The 18,019-nt window shown below is 46.2% G+C and overlaps 2 protein-coding genes across 4 annotated transcripts in view; both read right to left on the bottom strand.

Moving 5' to 3' along the window:
- Nucleotides 1-1,985, bottom strand: part of Tbc1d25 (TBC1 domain family member 25) — a 28,142-nt gene extending 26,157 nt beyond the window's left edge. Inside the window, exon 1 of the mRNA XM_075957954.1 lies at nt 1,556-1,985. Within this exon, the coding sequence (XP_075814069.1) occupies nt 1,556-1,849 (294 nt within the window). The 5' untranslated portion in view covers nt 1,850-1,985. The remainder of the gene's footprint in view (nt 1-1,555) is intronic.
- A 9,533-nt stretch (nt 1,986-11,518) lies between these two features.
- Ebp (EBP cholestenol delta-isomerase) lies at nt 11,519-17,967 on the bottom strand. Of its 3 annotated transcripts, none has more exons than XM_075957958.1 (5): nt 17,845-17,967; nt 15,346-15,705; nt 13,352-13,388; nt 13,098-13,228; nt 11,519-12,010 (listed from the first exon to the last, which is right to left on the bottom strand). In XM_075957958.1, the coding sequence occupies exons 2-5, from the start codon at nt 15,644-15,646 to the stop codon at nt 11,787-11,789; spliced, it is 693 nt and encodes a 230-aa protein (XP_075814073.1). In that variant the 5' UTR covers nt 15,647-15,705; nt 17,845-17,967; the 3' UTR covers nt 11,519-11,786. The 3 variants fall into 3 exon arrangements, with proteins under 3 accessions (XP_075814073.1, XP_075814075.1, XP_075814074.1); XM_075957960.1 differs by having other exon boundaries at nt 15,346-15,664; nt 17,845-17,960; XM_075957959.1 differs by lacking the exon at nt 17,845-17,967 and adding an exon at nt 17,460-17,784.
- Between the last annotated feature and the right edge of the window lie 52 nt (nt 17,968-18,019).

Genomic DNA, 18,019 nt, shown 5'->3' on the forward strand with positions numbered 1-18,019 from the left:
GACAGGAACAGACAAGCAGGAACAAAGCTACTGCAATAGTCCAGGTGTCCAATCCTTCAAGAGTCCCTTAACTATGGTTGCCAGAATCACCATGTCCAGTCTGACCACAACAAAATCAGTCTCCTATACTGCAATCAATCTAGCAAATATACCTCTAACACCCCCATGGTTAAATGTTTTTTTTTTGGTTTTTCGAGACAGGGTTTCTTTGTGGTTTTGGAGCCTGTCCTGGAACTAGCTCTTGTAGACCAGGCTGGTCTCGAACTCACAGAGATCCGCCTGCCTCTGCCTCCCGAGTGCTGGGATTAAAGGCGTGCGCCACCACCACCACCGGGCCCCATGGTTAAATGTTTTCAAGAGCTTCCAGGCAGTGGTAGCGCACACCTTTAATCCAAGCACCCAGGGAGGCAGAGGCAGGCAGATCTCTGTGAGTTCAAGGCCAGGCTGGTCTACAGAGTGAGTTCCAGAACAGCCAGGGATATAGAGAAACCCTGTCTCGAAAAACAAAAACAGAAACAAAAGTTTTCAACAGCAAACCTGGGGTCCCAACGTAGTCCTCTCTCCACTCAGATTTATTTTGAACTTTATGCTCTAGTAGTAGCAAACTGTTGGGAGTTACCTTGACTACATTCTTCCTCCAGCCCTTTGTGTGTGCTCATCTCCCTTGCTCTGAACATCCTTCCCACTACTTCATCTGGCTCACTCACTACATCTTTGCCTATTACGCGGAAGTGATCTGTTGACTTTTTCATCACTGCCAGTGCCACCACTCCAGTGTGAGCTTGCTCGAATTATTGCAACAAGTTCCTTCCTCAGAGTATGCTGTCACCTACCTGCCCTTCTCTCTCTCAACTGTCCTATCACTTTTGCCCTCGGTCCTCCTTCTCCAACAATATGGGAACCCACAGGAACAGACCAAACTAGTCTCCACCTCCTAGCCTTTTCTCTTGCTGTCCCTTCTACCTAGAACTCTTCACCCACCTTAAATGTACATAGGTGACTCTTTTATTCAGGTCTCTGTGACTTCAATCCCTTTTGAGGAATTTTCCTACACGACTTTGTGTAAAGAACTCCCTAGAATCTAACTTTTCCTATTATGTTCTCAAGATACTCACCAGTGTCCAAAACATATCATTGAACTGTTTTTGCCCCCCCCCCAAGCACGTGGGCTCAGGGGTGGGGACACGCACGAAAGTGCACTGTCCAAAATGTTGACTGACTTTAGGACTCCCTCTTCTGACAGCAACAGCACCTCCTTCATTCCTCTGGACTCCGGAGGCCCCTCCTCTAACCCTCCAACCAACCTCTCTACCGTAGACTCCACCCCTCCACTCGGCAGCCCTTTCCCCTCTATTTCCAGTTACACACCCAAGGATATGTCCCCAAGACCCATGTCTTCATTCTCCCATTATTCTGCTCTCAAACCTCGTCCCCCCCACCCCCGTCTCCCAGTAACACCCCAGATTTCAGGTCCTGCCCTCTATCCTATGGCAGCCACCATCTTTTCGCCTATTGGGTGCCCCGGGCAGGCTGGCCGACCAGCCACCAGCCTCACCTTGACTCGGACCCGTACCACCTCTCGCTCCTCCTCCTCTGCCGCCGCTGCCGCCTGGGCACCCCCGACGGGCGAGGGCGCTGCAGAGCAAGCCAAGTCCGAGGCTGCGGAAGGTGTTGCCATCCCGCCCGCCAGTAACTGTCGTCTCTGTCTCTGTGACAGTTGACAGTTGCCCCCTACCCAAACGAACACCCCACAGTGCGGGCGCCCGCGGCCCCACCTTGCACCAGAGCGCAGGCGCACAGGGTTCTGAACCCTGCCCCTCCTCCTGGCCTGGAGGTCGCCTCTGAGCATGCGCCTAGAGGGCTCCTGCCAGGAACCCCGCCCCCCAAAGTCGTGAATTTAGTGTTTTTCTGCCTGTGAGCTAGTGCCTGCTTAGGTCCCGCCTGTCCTGGTCCCGTGGCGCTGTTGTTTTGGCAGTCTACTTCCGGATTCACGAACCGGCGACGGGTTCAAGAAAGAAAAGAGGGCGGGGAGGAAGCCACAGCGTGGTGACGTCAACGCTCCAGAACCCGCTTAGAGTTGCCATGTGCCTCGGGTAACAGATGATGTCATCGGTTTCAAAAACTTCCCTTCAAATGAATCCCCTGAAAAGTGTGTGTGGGGGGGGAATCTTCAAGATTTTTGTATTTAGTTCTTTTGTTTGTTTTTACTGAATCTTGCTCATTTTCCCGGGTTAATTCGAACTTAAGGGTTTTTTTTTATTTTGTTTTCTTTTAACCTCAGACTTCCAGGGGCTTACTGGTGTGAACCACCTTCCAGTGCCCACCTTCCAGAGTCTCTTAATAAATAATTTTCACTTAAATTCAAGGAACTGGCATAACTTAATCCTAGCAGTTCGGAGGCAAAGGCAGGCGAATCTGAGTTCGAGGCTAACCTGGTCTACAGAGCGAGTTCCAGGACAGCCAGGGTTACACAGAGAAACCCTGTCTCAAAAAACAAAACAAAACAAACATCCAAGAAACTGTCCATAAAGAGTTTTACACATTCTGAGCTCTTGCTATATTGCATTAAGTAATTTTCCCAATGCAAACATATGATGCTTTCTGGAAGTCCTACTTTTCTCCAGAAATTTTTTTCCAGGTTTAATTTCATTTTTGAGACATATTCATGTAGCCCAGGCTGTTTTGATTCTTCAGAATTAATCTCGAAATTGCTAGCTCTACACTGTCTTTGTTTTATTTAATCCTTACAACTTACTGAGGTCAGGCCTGTTATGAGCTCTGTCTGTCTGGGGTGTACCTCATTGGTAGATCATATAGTCTAGCATACAGGAGACCCACAGCATACAATCACAGTAAAAACATGTGTCTATTAAATATGGGTTGAATGCTTGGACACATCTTTTTTGTTTTGTTTTGTTTTATGAGAGAGGGTTTCTCTGTAGCTTTGGAGCCTGCCCTAGAGCTACCTCGTGTAGACCAGGCTGGCCTCGAACTCATAGAGATCTGCCTGTCTCTGCTTTCTGAGTGCTGGGATTAAAGACGTGCGCCACCACCGCCCTGCTACTTGAAAACATCTTAGGCACTTTTTCCCCCTTGTTTTTTCTAGACAGAGTTTCTCTTAGTAGTCCTGGCTGTCCTGGAACTCATTTTGTAGACCAGGCTTGAACTCAAATCCACCAGCCCTTGCCTCCCAAGTGCAGGGATTAAAGGCATGTGCCACCACTGCCTGGCATTTTAGCCTCTGAGAAAAAAATAGGTTTTCACTATATAGCCCTGATAGTCCTGAAACTCTCCATGTAGACCAAACTAGCCTGGAATTCATAGAGATCTACCTGTCTGTACCTCCTGAGTGCTGAAATTAAAGGTGTGTACCACCATGTACAGCAGAAAAATTAAAAAAAATATTACATTTTATTGTGTGTTATTACATTTTATTGTGTATGTGTGTGCATGTACCACAGTGTGCATGTGCTTCTCAGAGGTGAACTTGCAAGAGTCAGTTCTCTCCCTCCCCCATATTGATACTGTGGGTCAAACTCAGGTCATCAGTCTTGACAGCAAGCACTTTTACGCATGGAGCCATCTCATGGGGCCTTAAATTTTTTTCTTTTTTGAGATGGACTCACGTAGCTCAGGCTGGCCTTGAACTTGCTATATAGCTGGAGAAAACCTTGAGCTTCTGAAACGGCGTTTTTACAGGTTGTGCCACCATGCCTGGCTTCCTGGGTTCATCAGACTCGGGGCTTTGTGCACGCTAGCCGTCACTCAATCACACGACCACGTCTGGCTCACTACTGGTTTTTTCTGCTGGGAAAGAATCCGGGTCTCCTTCTCATTTCAGTTATGTTAGAGAGGAATGATCAACTAACCCATTAGCATTGAAGGCATTGGGGCACCTTTTTGACAAGGAAGATGTCTCTTCTTGGGTGTGCAGAGGGCTTAGACAGAAAGATACTGGAAACAAGGAGATAAAAAAGGAGGCCCTTGCTAATATTATGTCTATTCATTCTTCTAGTCAACAAATAATAGTATACATGCTAGACAGACTTCCTACATCAATCCTTTTTAACCGTATTCAAAACGCAATGATGTAGATGCTATTAACAGTAGTATTTATTTTACCTATCACTCACCACTGAGAAGTATTAGTATTGAAGGCTGTGAAGAAATAAGTTCAAGGTCAAAAGGCAAAATAACACCAACAGTAGGGAGTACAGAGGTACTGTGTCTAGTGTGTGAGACGGAGCATGTCTTCAAATAGTGCAAGGCATTAAGTGACAGCATATGAAATGAAAAAATTGGGGTGAAATTATGCAGGACTCTGGTCTTAACATTTGGCATTATTTTGACTGCTGGTGGAATTCTTGTTGCTGCCATGCCTGCTGTCTCTTGAAATGTACTTATTTAGAAAGACATTTCTCCAAAATTTTTAAAAAGGTTTATTATGTATTCTGCCTGCAAGTATGCTTGCAGGCCAGAAGAGGGCGCCAGATCTCATTACGATGGTTATGAGCCACCACGTGCTTGCAAGGAATTGAACTCAGGACCTCTGGAAGAGCAGCCAGTGCTCTTAATCTCTGAGCCATCTCCCCAACCCCATTTCTCCAAATTTACAGTGAAAGCCTGAATAAAGGCAGGACTTGAACTGAAGTCCCACTTTCCACACACAGGGCATAACAAGCGTCTGTGGGGGTCAAGTGTTAGATGTGATCAAGAGACGGGAAGCTGAGTGATGAGGACTCGTGGGGTAGTGATGGATAAGTTCATTGGTGGAGAGTCTTTGCAGCGAAGCGAATGCCGGGCGTTGAAATGTAAGGGACAGAGTTAGTGATGCCTATGGGGCAAATAATGCATGAGTCTGTAGAGAAGTGTAGTTGGTTTTTAGCGTGAGTGGTTAGGAATCTGTAGGTGACTGATGAGGTGGCGTCAGGTGCCAGGGGCTGTGTAGACTAATGGGGATCTGCAGACACTGTTGTGCTGGCCTGTAAGGTGAGTGGTGGGGTATTCTGTTGAGAGAGCAGGGCTTGGGGAATAATGGTACAGCTAAGTGAACTATGACAGAAAAGTGAACTATGACAGGGTCTCTGTGGTGAATGGAAAAGTGAACTATGACAGGGTCTCTGTGGTGAATGGAAAGGCCCATGGAGTGAGAGTTTTATAGGGTTCATGATGGGTGAGTCTGTGGAATGAATGATTAGGGGCCAGGAAGCTAAATGATTCAGGGAAAGGTCTGTGAGGTGAATAGGATATGTAATTAGTGATAGGGCCCATGGGGCTGTGATGAGGTAGGTCTGTGAGTGAGGGATTCTGTAGGGCTAGAGATTGGGGATATTTAGACTTTGTGGTGGGGAATTTTACAGTGGTTCTTTGGCTCTGTGTAGTAGTGCTGAGGATATAGGCTGAATAATCAGGGTAATGCAGGTCCAAGCAAATTCATGTTGAAAACCGGGCGGTGGTGGCACACACCTTTAATCCCAGCACTTGAGAGGCAGAGGCCGGCCTGGTCTACAGAATGAGTTCCAGGACAGCCAGGGCTGTTATACAGAAAAACGCTGTCTTGAAAAGAAAAACTAAAATAAAAATGATTCCCAGTAACTTATTTTGTAAGTATATTTGGAGGTAGGGCCTGTAAAGAGGTGATTAAGTTAAAATGAGGCCAATAGGTTGAGAGCTAATGAAAATCTGACTGGTGTCTTGATAAGAAGCAGTTAGGACATAGACATGGTTTACAAGGAGGGCCAACCCTATGAAGACACAGTGAGACATAACTATGTGCAAGCCAAGGAGAGCAACTTCACAACCATCAAACCTGACGAAATGAACGTGACCCATCAGCCTCTAGAGCTGAGAAAACATGGTTTTTGCTGTTTGTACTGTGGATTAAACAGAGGACCTTGCACAAACTAGCTCAGTATTCTACCATGGATTTGTATCCAATCCCTCATTTTTTGCTTGCTTTTGTTTTGCAAGATAGGATCCATCCATAAAGCCCTGACTGTTCTGGAACTTGCTATGCAGATCAGGCTGGCCTCAAAACCCAAAGATTTGCTTACCTCTGTCTCTTGAGTGTAGGACATACCTGGCTCTCTTTTTACTTTTTTTTTTTTTCGAGACAGGGTTTCTCCATAGCTTTTGGAGCCTGTCCTGGAACTAGCTCTTGTAGACCAGGCTGGCCTCGAACTCAGAGATCCGCCTGCCTCTGCCTCCCGAGTGCTGGGATTAAAGGTGTGCGCCACCACCGCCCGGCTCTCTTTTTACTTTTTGAGACAGGGTCTCACCAAGTTGCCAAGGCTAGCCTTAAACTTGAGATTCTCTTGCCTTAGCCTATCAAGTAGCTTACTCCACCAGCCCCAGGAAATTCCTGTTGTTTTAACCACTTGGAAGCCAGGAACAACACCTGTAACCCTAGTACTTAAAAAAAAAAGATATGCAGGTTAAAAGTTAAAGTTCTTAAAGTAACAAAAAAAGGAAGAAAGAGAGTAGTTGGGTGTGGTAGTACACAACTTTAATCCCAACACTTGGGAGGCAGAGGGAGATTGATCTCTGAGACTTCAAGGTGTGGTAGCAGACGCCTTTAATCCCAATGCCTGGGAAGCAGAGACAGGCGGATCTGAGAGTTCAAGGACAGCCTGGTCTACAGAGTTATTCCAGGATAAAGATATACAGAAAACCTGTCTCAAAAAGTAAAAATAAACCAAATAGAGTTAAAATAAAGCCGTACAAAGATGAAAAATAAACAGAGAATTTTGATACTGTAAAAAAAAAAAGAAATGAAGATATGCCGGGCGGTGGTGGCGCGTGCTTTTAATCCCAGCACTCGGGAGGCAGAGGCAGGTGGATCTCTGTGAGTTCGAGGCCAGCCTCGTCTACAAGAGCTAGTTCTAGGACAGGCTCCAAATCTACAGAGAAACCCTGTCTCGAAAGAAAAAAGAAATGGAGACAGCCGGGCAGTGGTGGCACACACCTTTAATCCCAGAACTCAGGAAGCAGAGGCAGGTGGATCTCTGTGAATTCGAAGCCAGCCTGCTCTACACAGCAAGTGCCAGGACAGGCTCCAAAGCTACACAGAGAACAAAAACACAAAGAAATGGAGGCAAGAGATCAGGAGTTGAAGGTCAGTATCAGTTATACAAACAACTATCTACATATACCCCCCCATCCCACAGCCTCTCTATCTATGGCATATTGTTAGTACAGAGTTGATACTGAGAAGGATGGAGGTACTGTAAGTGACATCTAAAGATGTGGAGGGAGTTTTCTAACTGGATAATGGGTAGAGAAAAGGTTTTGACGTATATGCTTTAAAAAACCTTGATTTTTATAGTTTCAACATTGTGTCACCCCCATTACTAAACTGAAATCTAATCTTCAGTGTGACAAGGAGGTGGTTATAGGATTTAGTGGCCAAATAAGAGGAGACCAGAGAGCCGGGCAGTGGTGGCGCACGCCTTTAATTCCAGCACGTGGGAGGCAGAGGCAGGCGGATCTCTGTGAGTTCGAGGCCAGCCTGATGGTCTACAAAGACAGTTCCAGGATGACCAGTACTGTTACACAGAGAAACCCTGTCCCTCCCCCCCCCCAAAAAGACGAGAGAGAGAGAGAGAGAGAGAGAGACCAGAGAAGCTGGGTAGTGCTGGCACACACCTTTAGACCTTTAACCTTTAATCCTAGTATTTGGGAGGCAGAGAGAGGCAGGCAGCTCTCTGAGTTCAAGGCCAGTTTGGTTTACAGAGGTTGTTCAAGGCTAGCCAGAGCTGTTAAACAGAGAAACCCGAAACCCTGTCTCCAAAGATTAAAAGAAAGAAAGAGACCAGAGTTCTAAAGCTTCAACTATGTAAGGACACAGTGAAAAAGTGAAAAGTGGCCCTTACTTGTTAGCATTAGCTTCTAGAACTGTGTTAAAGAAGTTTCTGGAGCTGGGCAGTGGTGGCTCACACCTTTAATCCCATTACTCAGGAGCCAGAGGCAGGCAGATATCTGTGAGTTCGAGGCCAGCCTGGTCTACAAGAGCTAGTTCCAGGGCAGGCACCAAAGCTAGAAACCTTGTTTCGAAAAACCAAAAAAAAAAGTTTCTGTTGTTTGTAAAACACCCAGTTTACAGTGTATTTCCTTATAGCAGCTCAGGCAGACCAAGACAACTGCCTTAAGAGACTGTCTGTTGGGGGAAGAGAGAGGGCTCTTCAGAGGACCCAGGTTCAATTCCCAGCTACACAGCACAGTTCAATTCACATGGCAGCTCACATCTGTCTCCATTTCCATTTCCAGGGGATGGAATGCTTTCTTCTAACCTCAGTGGGCCCTACATGAACATGTACACAGACATACATGCAAGCAAAAATACCATGTACATAAAACAGTAAAAACTAATTTAAAAAGAATAAAAAGACAGTAATAATATGGATATCCTAGGTGCATCTGTTGAGATCTTACATGGAAATAAGGAACACAAGGAAACCGGAAGGCAAAAAAAATAAACTTGAGGGGCTGGAGAGATGGCTCAGTGGTTAAGAGCACTTCCTGCTCTTCCAGAGGTCCTGAGTTCAATTCCCAGCAACCACATGGTGGCTCACAACCATCTGTAATGAGATCTGGCGTCCTCTTCTGGGGTGCGGGCATACATGGAGGCAGAATGTTGTATACATAATAAATAAATAAGAAATCTTTAAATAAATAAATAAACTTGATTGAATTTATTCTAGTAAAGGGAGAACTTTGTGAGAGGTAAACTTTGATTTTTAGTTAAGATCTCTGAGAAATGCATTGAAGATTACTGGGAGTGATGGCTCATACCTGTAATCGCACCGTGACTCAAGAAGCTGAAGCAGGAGGACTGCCCTGAGTTTTAGGCAATTCTGGCTACGTAATTAGTTCCAGGCCAGCCTGAACTACAGCATAAAAACCTATCTGAAAAACAAAAGGAAACAAGCAAGCAAGCAAACAAACAAAGTGTTGTAACCCGATTTTCTTCTTGCTCCTTAACAGAAAAGTATGATCAGGAATAGAGCAGTTGAAAAAGAATTGACTGAGCAGTGGTAGCGCACACTTTTAACCCCAGCACTCAGGAGGCAGCACTCTGAGATCTCTGTGAGTTCAAGGCCAGCCTGGTCTACAGAATGAGTTCCAGGACAGCCAGGACTATAAAGAGAAACCCTGCCTCGAATAACAAAATACAAATAAATTAAAAAAAAAAAGAAGTATTTGAAAGAAAGGAACAAGGAGGTTTAGAACATTTGCAGCTTATCTTCAGAGTGCAAGAACGTGTTATGGAGGAAACAGCAAGGGCATGGCTGGATGGCTGGACAATCTATAAAAATCACAGCTGGCTGGGTATACTTCGTTGATCTCACCAGCCATTTTATCAGAATCCGGGAGCGGGTGGGGCGACACCAGCACAGACACTGCCAGCTGAGACTGAGGGGGACAAGGAAAGGGTAAAATAAAGGTATGTTGTCCCACTTCAATTGTTTAGGACAGAACAATAGGTCTCTTAGGCTGTGATGTGCCTCTTAGTTCTGAGAAGGCTATTCCTTGGTTAGTGGGGAAAGCTGAGCAGATTTAGAGGCCAGACCCCTATCTGGAAGACAGAGCATCAAGCCAAGGGAATGTAACACTGAATGGAATTTTAACTTACTTGGATCCTGTGATCCCATTCCACAAGTTGTCCATTGCGGAATGGGATCCACCAGCCCTGCCACTGCGGTTTTTTTTCAAGGCAGGGTCTCACTATGTAGCTCTGGCTGCTCTGGAATTCACTATGCAGAACGAGTTGGCCTCTGCCCTCCTCGTGCTAGGATTAAAGGCATGCCCCAATTCTCAGCTTTGCCACTGCATTTTGTAAACAGAAAACTCATCTGGTTTCACAGGTTCACAGCAAGTAGGAGTTCTTGCCTAAGAATGAATCAATACCTCAAGTCTTATCCTTATATTTAGTTGAAATTTAGTATTAAAAATTCATGCCAAGGGAGAGCTGGCTCAGGGGTTAAGGGCACTGACTGCTTTTCTAGCACCTACATGGTGGCTCACAACCATCTCTAACTCCAGTGCCAGGGGATCTGATGCCTCCTTCTGGCCTGTACAGTACACACATAGTGTACAGAAAATAGCCATACTCAATAAGATAAAGGTAATTTTTAAAAAAAAATCTATGCACAGGGCAGTGGTGGCCCACACCTTTAACCCCAGCATTTAGGAGGCAGAGAGAGGCATTTCTCTGTGAGTTCAAGGCCAGCCTGATCTACAGGAGCTAGTTCCAGGACAGCCAGGGTCCTTACACAAAGAAACCCTGTCTTGAAAAAATCCATGCAAGGAGCTGAGCATGAGAGCACATGCTTGCACTTTCGCCACTGGAGAGGCTGAGCCAGAGGCGTTGGGATTACCAGTTCAACTTCAGCCTAGCCTTCATGGTAAAACCACCTAGGAATACATAGTAATTTCTTGTCTCCAAATCAATCAATAAATCAAAAAAGCTAGGTTTGGCGGCACAAACCTACAATCCTAGCATTTGAAATGCTGCCAGCCTGAACTACACAGTGAGTTCCAGGCTAGCTTGGGTTATATAATGAGACCGTGACTCAAAAAACAAAACAGAATTAAAAAAAACAAAAAGAAATGCCTTTAATCCTAGCAATTGGGAGGCAGAGGCAGGTGGATCTCTGTGAGTTCAAGGCCAGCCTCATCTACAGAGTGAGTTCCAGGATAGCCAGGACTACACAGAGAAATTCTGTCTCGAAGGAAAAAAAAAAACCAAAGTTCATTCATGAGTGATGAATGTGGCTTAGGGGTGGAGCCTTATTTAAGATTTTGGATTCTCTTTGATCTCCAGCAATCCAACTTCACCCCAGAAAAAGTTAATTTCAGAATGAGTGAAGGATTTGAGGATGACGGATGGGGATAAACAAAGTTTGCATGCAAGAAGGACATGAATTTAGGGAGACCAGAGGGCAGGAATGTTAGGGACTGAACTGTGTCCTCTTCAAGTTCATATATTGGAGTCCTTACTCCCAGAAATGTAGAAAATGGCCAGTTTGGATGAAGTTGAAAATGAGGCTGGTATGATGGGCCCTAATCCAATGCAAATGGTGCCCCAGGAAAAGGCAAACAGCAGAAGCTGGGCACCTAGGGAGATGTGAGAACACAGAATGCAGTGCTAGGAAAGAGGCTTCAGAAAGAGAAAGCCAAACCTTCTGACACTCGACTGACCAGCTCCAGTACTGAGAACTTCCATGTCTGCTGTTTAGATAGCATTTGGTTATGGCAGCCCAAGCTAATAAGGGAACTACAGGGTTATGGGCAGGATTTATGAGATAAGTCACAGGGTGATCATGGAGGGAACGTGTGGTGAGTTCAAGGTTCTACAGGGTAAATCACGGGAGTGTGTGGAGTCAGTGTTAAGGGTTTGTAAGGCCAGACACGGGCTATTTCTGCAATGATGGAAGCTATGAATGACCAAGGGACGGGAGAGGTCTATGGGGTTAGTTACATGACATCGCTAGGATTAGGAATTAAATGTCTCTCAGTGTTATAATTAAAGATATTTTATTTCCCGGTTTTGAAAATTGCCACCATCACGGACCCCCCTCCCCCTTACATCTTTTCCCCAATGGTTCCCGGCAGTAGCTCCACACATTCTCTACCTTTCCTGACTGCCTCTTTTTGTGCTTACTCCTCAGCCGGAGTGTGACTAATCAGATAGTTCTGACCCTCCAACCTGTGGGAGGAGGACTTGGGTCTTCTGGGAGGTGGGCAGAGCGCCTCAGCAACGGTGTTCCGGCCCACTCTACTGCTCTTTAGTTATGCTTGCTTTTAGTTTTCATGACCTTGCTGTCCAGCATGCTCTGGGCATGAGTGAGATGCTTTATGGAATCAAGCACGAGGACTCCAGGTACCACCAGCCAAATGCCATTCATGATAACAAAGTAAAACCAGAAATAAAGGGGGTGGCCTAGCTCCCCATGCTGGAAGCCATCGCGCTGCTCTGTCAGGAAGTACAGCACATCCCCGTATATCTGGCCTGTAGGAGGCAAGAGAAGGAAAAGCCCTTGTGAGGACAAGGAAGCTAAGCCAGACTCTCTTCCATGGCATCTGCCAGGACTCAGAGGGCAAAACAAATTCTGAAACTGAAGCTGCAAATCTGAGATAACAAAGTACAAATTTCAGAAGTCAGAGTTTGGGTAATTTTTTTTCTTCCTTTTGGAATTCCCTTCAACCCTCCCCCCACTGTGTGTGTGTGTGTGTGTGTGTGTGTGTGTGAGAGAGAGAGAGAGAGAGAGAGAGAGAGAGAGAGGAGAGAGAGAGAGAGAGAGAGAGAGAGAGAGAGAGAGAGAGGAGAGAGAGAGAGAGAGAGAGAGAGAGAGGAGAGTGAGAGAGAGAGAGAGAGAGAGAGAGAGAGAGAGTGAGTGTTGGTATGTAGCCTAGGTTGACCTCAAACTCACAATTCTCTTGCCTCAGTCTTCTGAATGCTAGGACTACAAGCATGTACCTCCACACCAAGCAAGAGCATAGAGAATTCAAGCCGGGTGGTGGTGGCGCACGCCTTTAATCCCAACACTCGGGAGGCAGAGGCAGGTGGATCTCTGTGAGTTCAAGGCCAGCCTGGTCTACAAGAGCTAGTTCCAGGACAGGCTACAAAGGTACAGAGAAACCCTGTCTCGAAACCCCCCCAAAAAAGAAAGAGCATAGAGAATTCAACTCAGGAGACCTTAGAGATCTAGAACTGAAGGCAAGTTTAAAATCCTAGAATTCATGACAACTTGGCATTTCAGGACCAAAGAGTCTAAAGAGAGCTCATATATGCAAACGAAAGAAAAGCTAACACTTTAGGTCCTGATCCTGGAGTACCCAGAGATCCTGGGCAGTATTTACTTTATCAAGTAACCTTCATAGGAGACGCTGATGGAGAAAGAAGAGAAATACACATTCCTCCTGGAGAGGCAAGCTCAGAGAGAGAGAGATTTGGATGTTCTAGAATACCAAGGAGCTTATAATTCAGCATGTCTACCCCTTACTGGATATGTATGCAATCTCACCCACAGGGATGTGCCTGTATCTAGAGATTCCCCCATAACCCTTGTAGTGCCAGGTGTAAATTTTCTCCTCACCCACAGAGACCACAAGCTGTAGGACAAAGCGGAAGGGCTGCTGGCGGAGAAAGGCAATCACTACCCACAGGCTGAGTGGTCCCCAGAGCAAAGCTGTGATAGTCTCCATAGAGACGATGAAGCCATCATTACTGCAAGAGAAAAGACGAACACTGGCATCATTGTGCTCTGCCCACAGAATAGCTTGTTAGTGCCCCAACTCACCACTGCCCCAAACCAGTACAGGTTTCCACTGACAGAGGCAAAATACTTACAGGATATATCGGCTGTCTCCCTTGGAATACTCTTTCCCTGAGGCAAACAGATACATGAAGAATCAAGTCAGGAAAAGGAACTCATATTTGTGATAATCACTGTACGACAACAATCGTTATAATATCCCCATGCCTCAGTTTGTTCAGCTGGATGATGGAGGGGAAAGTTTTGATTCTAAGGTCTGTCTGTGTATGTAACATGTGTAAAGACTGACACACAATGGTGCTAGGATTGCATGGCACTCGAGGCACGTGGTATAACAGGGGGCAGAGATGATGAGGAGTGGGGCAGTCAGGTGTGATGCTGCATGTTTGTAACCCCGGCACTTGAGAGGCAGAAGCAGAGGCAGGAGAATCAGAAGTTCAAGTTCATCTTTTAATTACATGGATATTTAGAAGCCAGCACAGACTGCATGAGATACTGTCTGGAAAAAACTAGAAGATGGCTGCCAGGCAGTGGTGGCACACACCTTTAATCCCAGCACTCGGGAGGCAGAGGCAGGAGAATTTCTGTGAGTTCAAGACCAGCCTGGTCAACAGAGATAGTTCCAGGCCAGCCAAAACTATGCAGTGAGATCTGTCTCAAAACAAACAAACAACCTGTGGAGGTGGAGAAATGGCTCAGTGGAGGATAAAACACTTGCTGCTCTTACAGAGGACCTGGGCTCAGTGTCCATATAGTGGTTTACAACTGCCCCTAACTGGGTGGGGCATGGTATCATACCCTTTAATGCAAGCTCTCAGGGAGGCAGAAGCAGTCGACCTGTGTGAGTTCAAGGCCAGCCTGATCTACATAGCAAGTTCCAAGCCAGCCAGGTCTACATGAGACTGAAAAGAAAAGCCTATAATAAGCAGTGAATGTCATGTGTGCATTTTGGGCTGGAGAGATGGTTCAGCTCTTCTGGAAGATAGGGCACTCACATGGTGGCTCACAATCCTCTTTTAACTCCAAGCCGGGCAGTGATGGTGCACACCTTTAGTCCCAGGACTTGGAAGGCAGAGGCGGGCGGATCTCTGTGAGTTCGAGGCCAGCCTGGTCTATGGAGGGAGTTCCAGGACAGGCTCCAAAGCTACAGAGAAACCCTGTCTCGAAAAACAAAGCAAACAAAAAACTCTTTAACTCCAGTCCTGGGGTTCCAATTGCATACAGGTAGGTAAAACACCTTTGCACATAAAAATTACATTTAAAATTATTAATTAAAAAAAGATTTTAAAAAGAACAGCTATCCCTATCTTCAGTTTCAAGGGATCTGGTGCCTTTTCCCTGCCTCCACAGGCATGCGAACAGTACACACACACACACACATGTTCAGGAAGAGCACTCATACGAATAAATGAAAATTATTGTATTTTTTAACTTATTTATTTCTATCTAAGGCTGTGTGTGTGTATGTGTGTGCGCATGTGTGTATCACATGTATACAGGTGTTTGGAGGCCAGAGAGGTGTCAGATTCCCTGGAGCTAGTTATAGTCATTTGTGAAATGCCTGATATGGGCGCTGGGAATTGAACTCAGATCCTCTGGAAGGAAGGCAGTAAATGTTCTTAACCATTGAGCCATCTCTACAACCCTATTTTATTTATTTTTAAATCTCTCTATGTATGTATGTATGTATGTATATATGTGCAGTGAGCTCAGAGGCCACGAGAGAGTGTTAGTTCCCCTGGGACTGGAGTTACAGATGGTTGTGAGCCACCATATGGATGCTGAGAATTGAACCCGGGTCCTCCGCAAGAACAGCCAGTGTTCTTAACCACTGAGCCATCTCTCCAACCCCAAATTAATAAATCTTTTAAAAAAACCAAAAAACAAAAAAGAATCTCAGCACAGATAACAACTGCTTAGGCTTTGAAAAGAAGTTAACAGAACTAAAAAAGAAAGAAAGGAAGGAAGAAAGAAAAAAGTAAGCAAGCATGGGGGGTGGTGCTTAAATATCAAAGCCAATCTCTACCCAGAAAAATTCCCTCCCACAGTACAAGAACTCGGGACTCACAGAGTTGGGATAAGAAGGCTTGGTCTTCAAGAAGGATGTCATGGTAGAAAGAGAACCAGCCCTCGATCACAAGATGAATGAATGTACAAACAGTAAACCAGCACAGGGCCAGTCGACGCCAAGTTCCAAGTGGGACAACGGAAGCTCGATCAGACAACAGCCACGTGATCACAATTAGGACCCCAGAGACGGAGAATAGGCCAGCCAAAATATGCCAGGTCGGGAGGTCATTAGGCACAAAGTTGTCCAGCCTCAGGTGCCTGGGCCAGTATGGGTGTAAGGGGCCCATATTGGTGGTCATGCTGCTATGGGCCGCTGGCTGCTTGGAGATAAACAGGGAGAAAAAAGGAACAGAAAAACCTGGGCAAACAGAAAGTACATGGTGAGATAATTAAACCAAATCCAAATAGTTTGCAATAAGAAATGTAAATGAGCCGGGTGGTGGTGGTGGTGCAGGCCTTTCAATCTATCCGAAGGCAGAGGCAGGCGGATTTCTGTGAGTTCGAGGCCAGCCTGGTCTACAGAGCTAGTTCCAGGACAGCTAGGGCTGTTAAACGGAGAAACCCTGTCCTGTTATACGGAAAAAACAAACAAAAAAATGTTGAATAATAGATCCATTATTTAACAGAATTACTATAAGACTGGAGGATTAAAAACAGACCAATTTTAGCGGGACCTGGTACCACAGATATTTAGAGTCCCAGCACTTGAAGGCAGGTGGATCTCTGTTGACTTTGAGGCCAGCCTGGTTTACGTAGTGAGTTCAAGGTCAGCCAGGGCTGTGCAGTGACGCTCTGTCTCAGAGGGAGGGGTGGGAAGGAGAAAGAAGGAAAAAAAACAAGAAAAAAACTCTAATTTTGAGCCATTTCAAAGAATATAACTAGGGCTGGAGAGATGTACTTGTTCTTGCAGAGACCTGGGTTCAATTCCCAGCACTCACACAGTGGCTCACAACCATCTGTAACTCTAGTTCCAGGGGATCCAACACCTTCTGGCTTCTCTGGATACATACATATATATGCAGGCAAAATAATCATACATATAAAATAAAATTAATCTTTAAAAAGACTGTAACTAAAATACGAATCTACATAAATAATAAAGGCTTGTCCCAAGTCTCTGGGAGGCCTCGCAATAAGAAATGGGCCTGGCTCGAGACTGGTAAGACTGGAGAACTAGCTAGGAAAAAACGGGGGCATGAGAAGGTAAAAGGTCCTCCTCGCTCTCTTGGTAATGGTGTCAGGGATTTTGACATACTTAACCAGTCCACCTGTAAGAGAATTATACCCTGTTTCTGGGAAACAGCAAAAACAAAACTGTCAAAACTGACTAATAAACTTAAGTCCAGTGTCCTTGCCAAATGTGTGTAGTTATAACAGTGTGTGGTTAACACATGCCTGAAATCCCAACATTCTGGAAGCTGAGGCTGAACGATTGCTATGAGTTCCAGGCTAGCCTGGTCTACATAAAAAGTTCCAGAGTAGCCAGAGCTACATAGCAAGATCCTATATTCAAACAAACAAAGAAACAAACTTCGAGACTAAACAGCTTTCCCAGCCCCCTAAATTAGATATATAGCTTCTGCTGGGCACCTAGGTGCATTCCTCTCTGAACACTCTTCCAAGTGCAGCTTTCTGCTGGAGTAAACTCACTAACTTGCTTCATGGTGATACATCCTAGCATTTTCTTACACCAGGCAGGTTTCAAGGCCTTCGTGAGCCTAAGTAGAGGCCCCCAGGCTCCAAGGGATCCTCAGGCTGCACTGCTAAACTACACTGAATTGTATTTCCTGTTTGTTATTAGTCAGACTCAGCCCTCAAGGGGGGTCACAACGTACAAGTCCTGGTCCTAGTCCTCTTGGTCACCTCTGGTGGAGGTGACAAGAACCAAAGGCCTTGATCTCAGCCCTCGGGGGTCACAATCTAGTGCAGGACACACAGCGATCAGTCCTGACCACGGCCCGCATTGGTCACACTCTGGTGGGAGAGTCACTGTCAGCAAGCCAGGTCCCAGCACTTGGGGCTCAGTTTCGTAGACAGACACAGGAACATAGATAGCCTGGGTCCGCTGCGGGAGACAATGGCAAGGATCATTCAATTGGAAGCTACTCCTACCCGCACGGTCCAGGAAAAGCAGTTGGGGGGCTGCAGAGATGACCAATCAGAGCTACAGCCCTATGCACCGCGCTCCAAAAGCCAGACTCCAGGAAATTAGTGTACCGTGCCGCCAACAAGTCAGAAGGAGTAGGAAAGGCAGGTCTCACGGGTGGTGCTAAACAGGAAAAAGGGGAACCGAGCCCAGAGACCACCAATCACAACCAGAACCTTACACTGCCGCTGCCCAACGAGAGGGCGAGTCTTCCGTCGTCTGGACAACGGCTTTAGGGCCCAGGTCCTGCGCAGGCGCCGGGTAGGGCAGGGCTCCCAGGCAGGCGGCTGTCGTGGAGGGCCTGGGCACAAGTCGGGGACTCAGGCAGGCTAGCAGGCAGAGAGCACTCACCTAGGCGGCACGATCGCAGGGCCTCTTCTTAGTACAGGCTTGCGACTTTCCAGGCAGACCTGAGCGCTCCCAAATAGCCCCAGTTCCGCCCTCGCTACTCCCCGCCTAATGGAGCGAACCAATAGTGAAGTGGAGGAGGTGGCTTCTGCCAATAGGAGTCCTCCGTATGTCTCAG

The sequence above is a fragment of the Microtus pennsylvanicus genome, chromosome X (assembly GCF_037038515.1).
Source record: "Microtus pennsylvanicus isolate mMicPen1 chromosome X, mMicPen1.hap1, whole genome shotgun sequence".
Lineage (NCBI taxonomy): Eukaryota > Metazoa > Chordata > Mammalia > Rodentia > Cricetidae > Microtus > Microtus pennsylvanicus.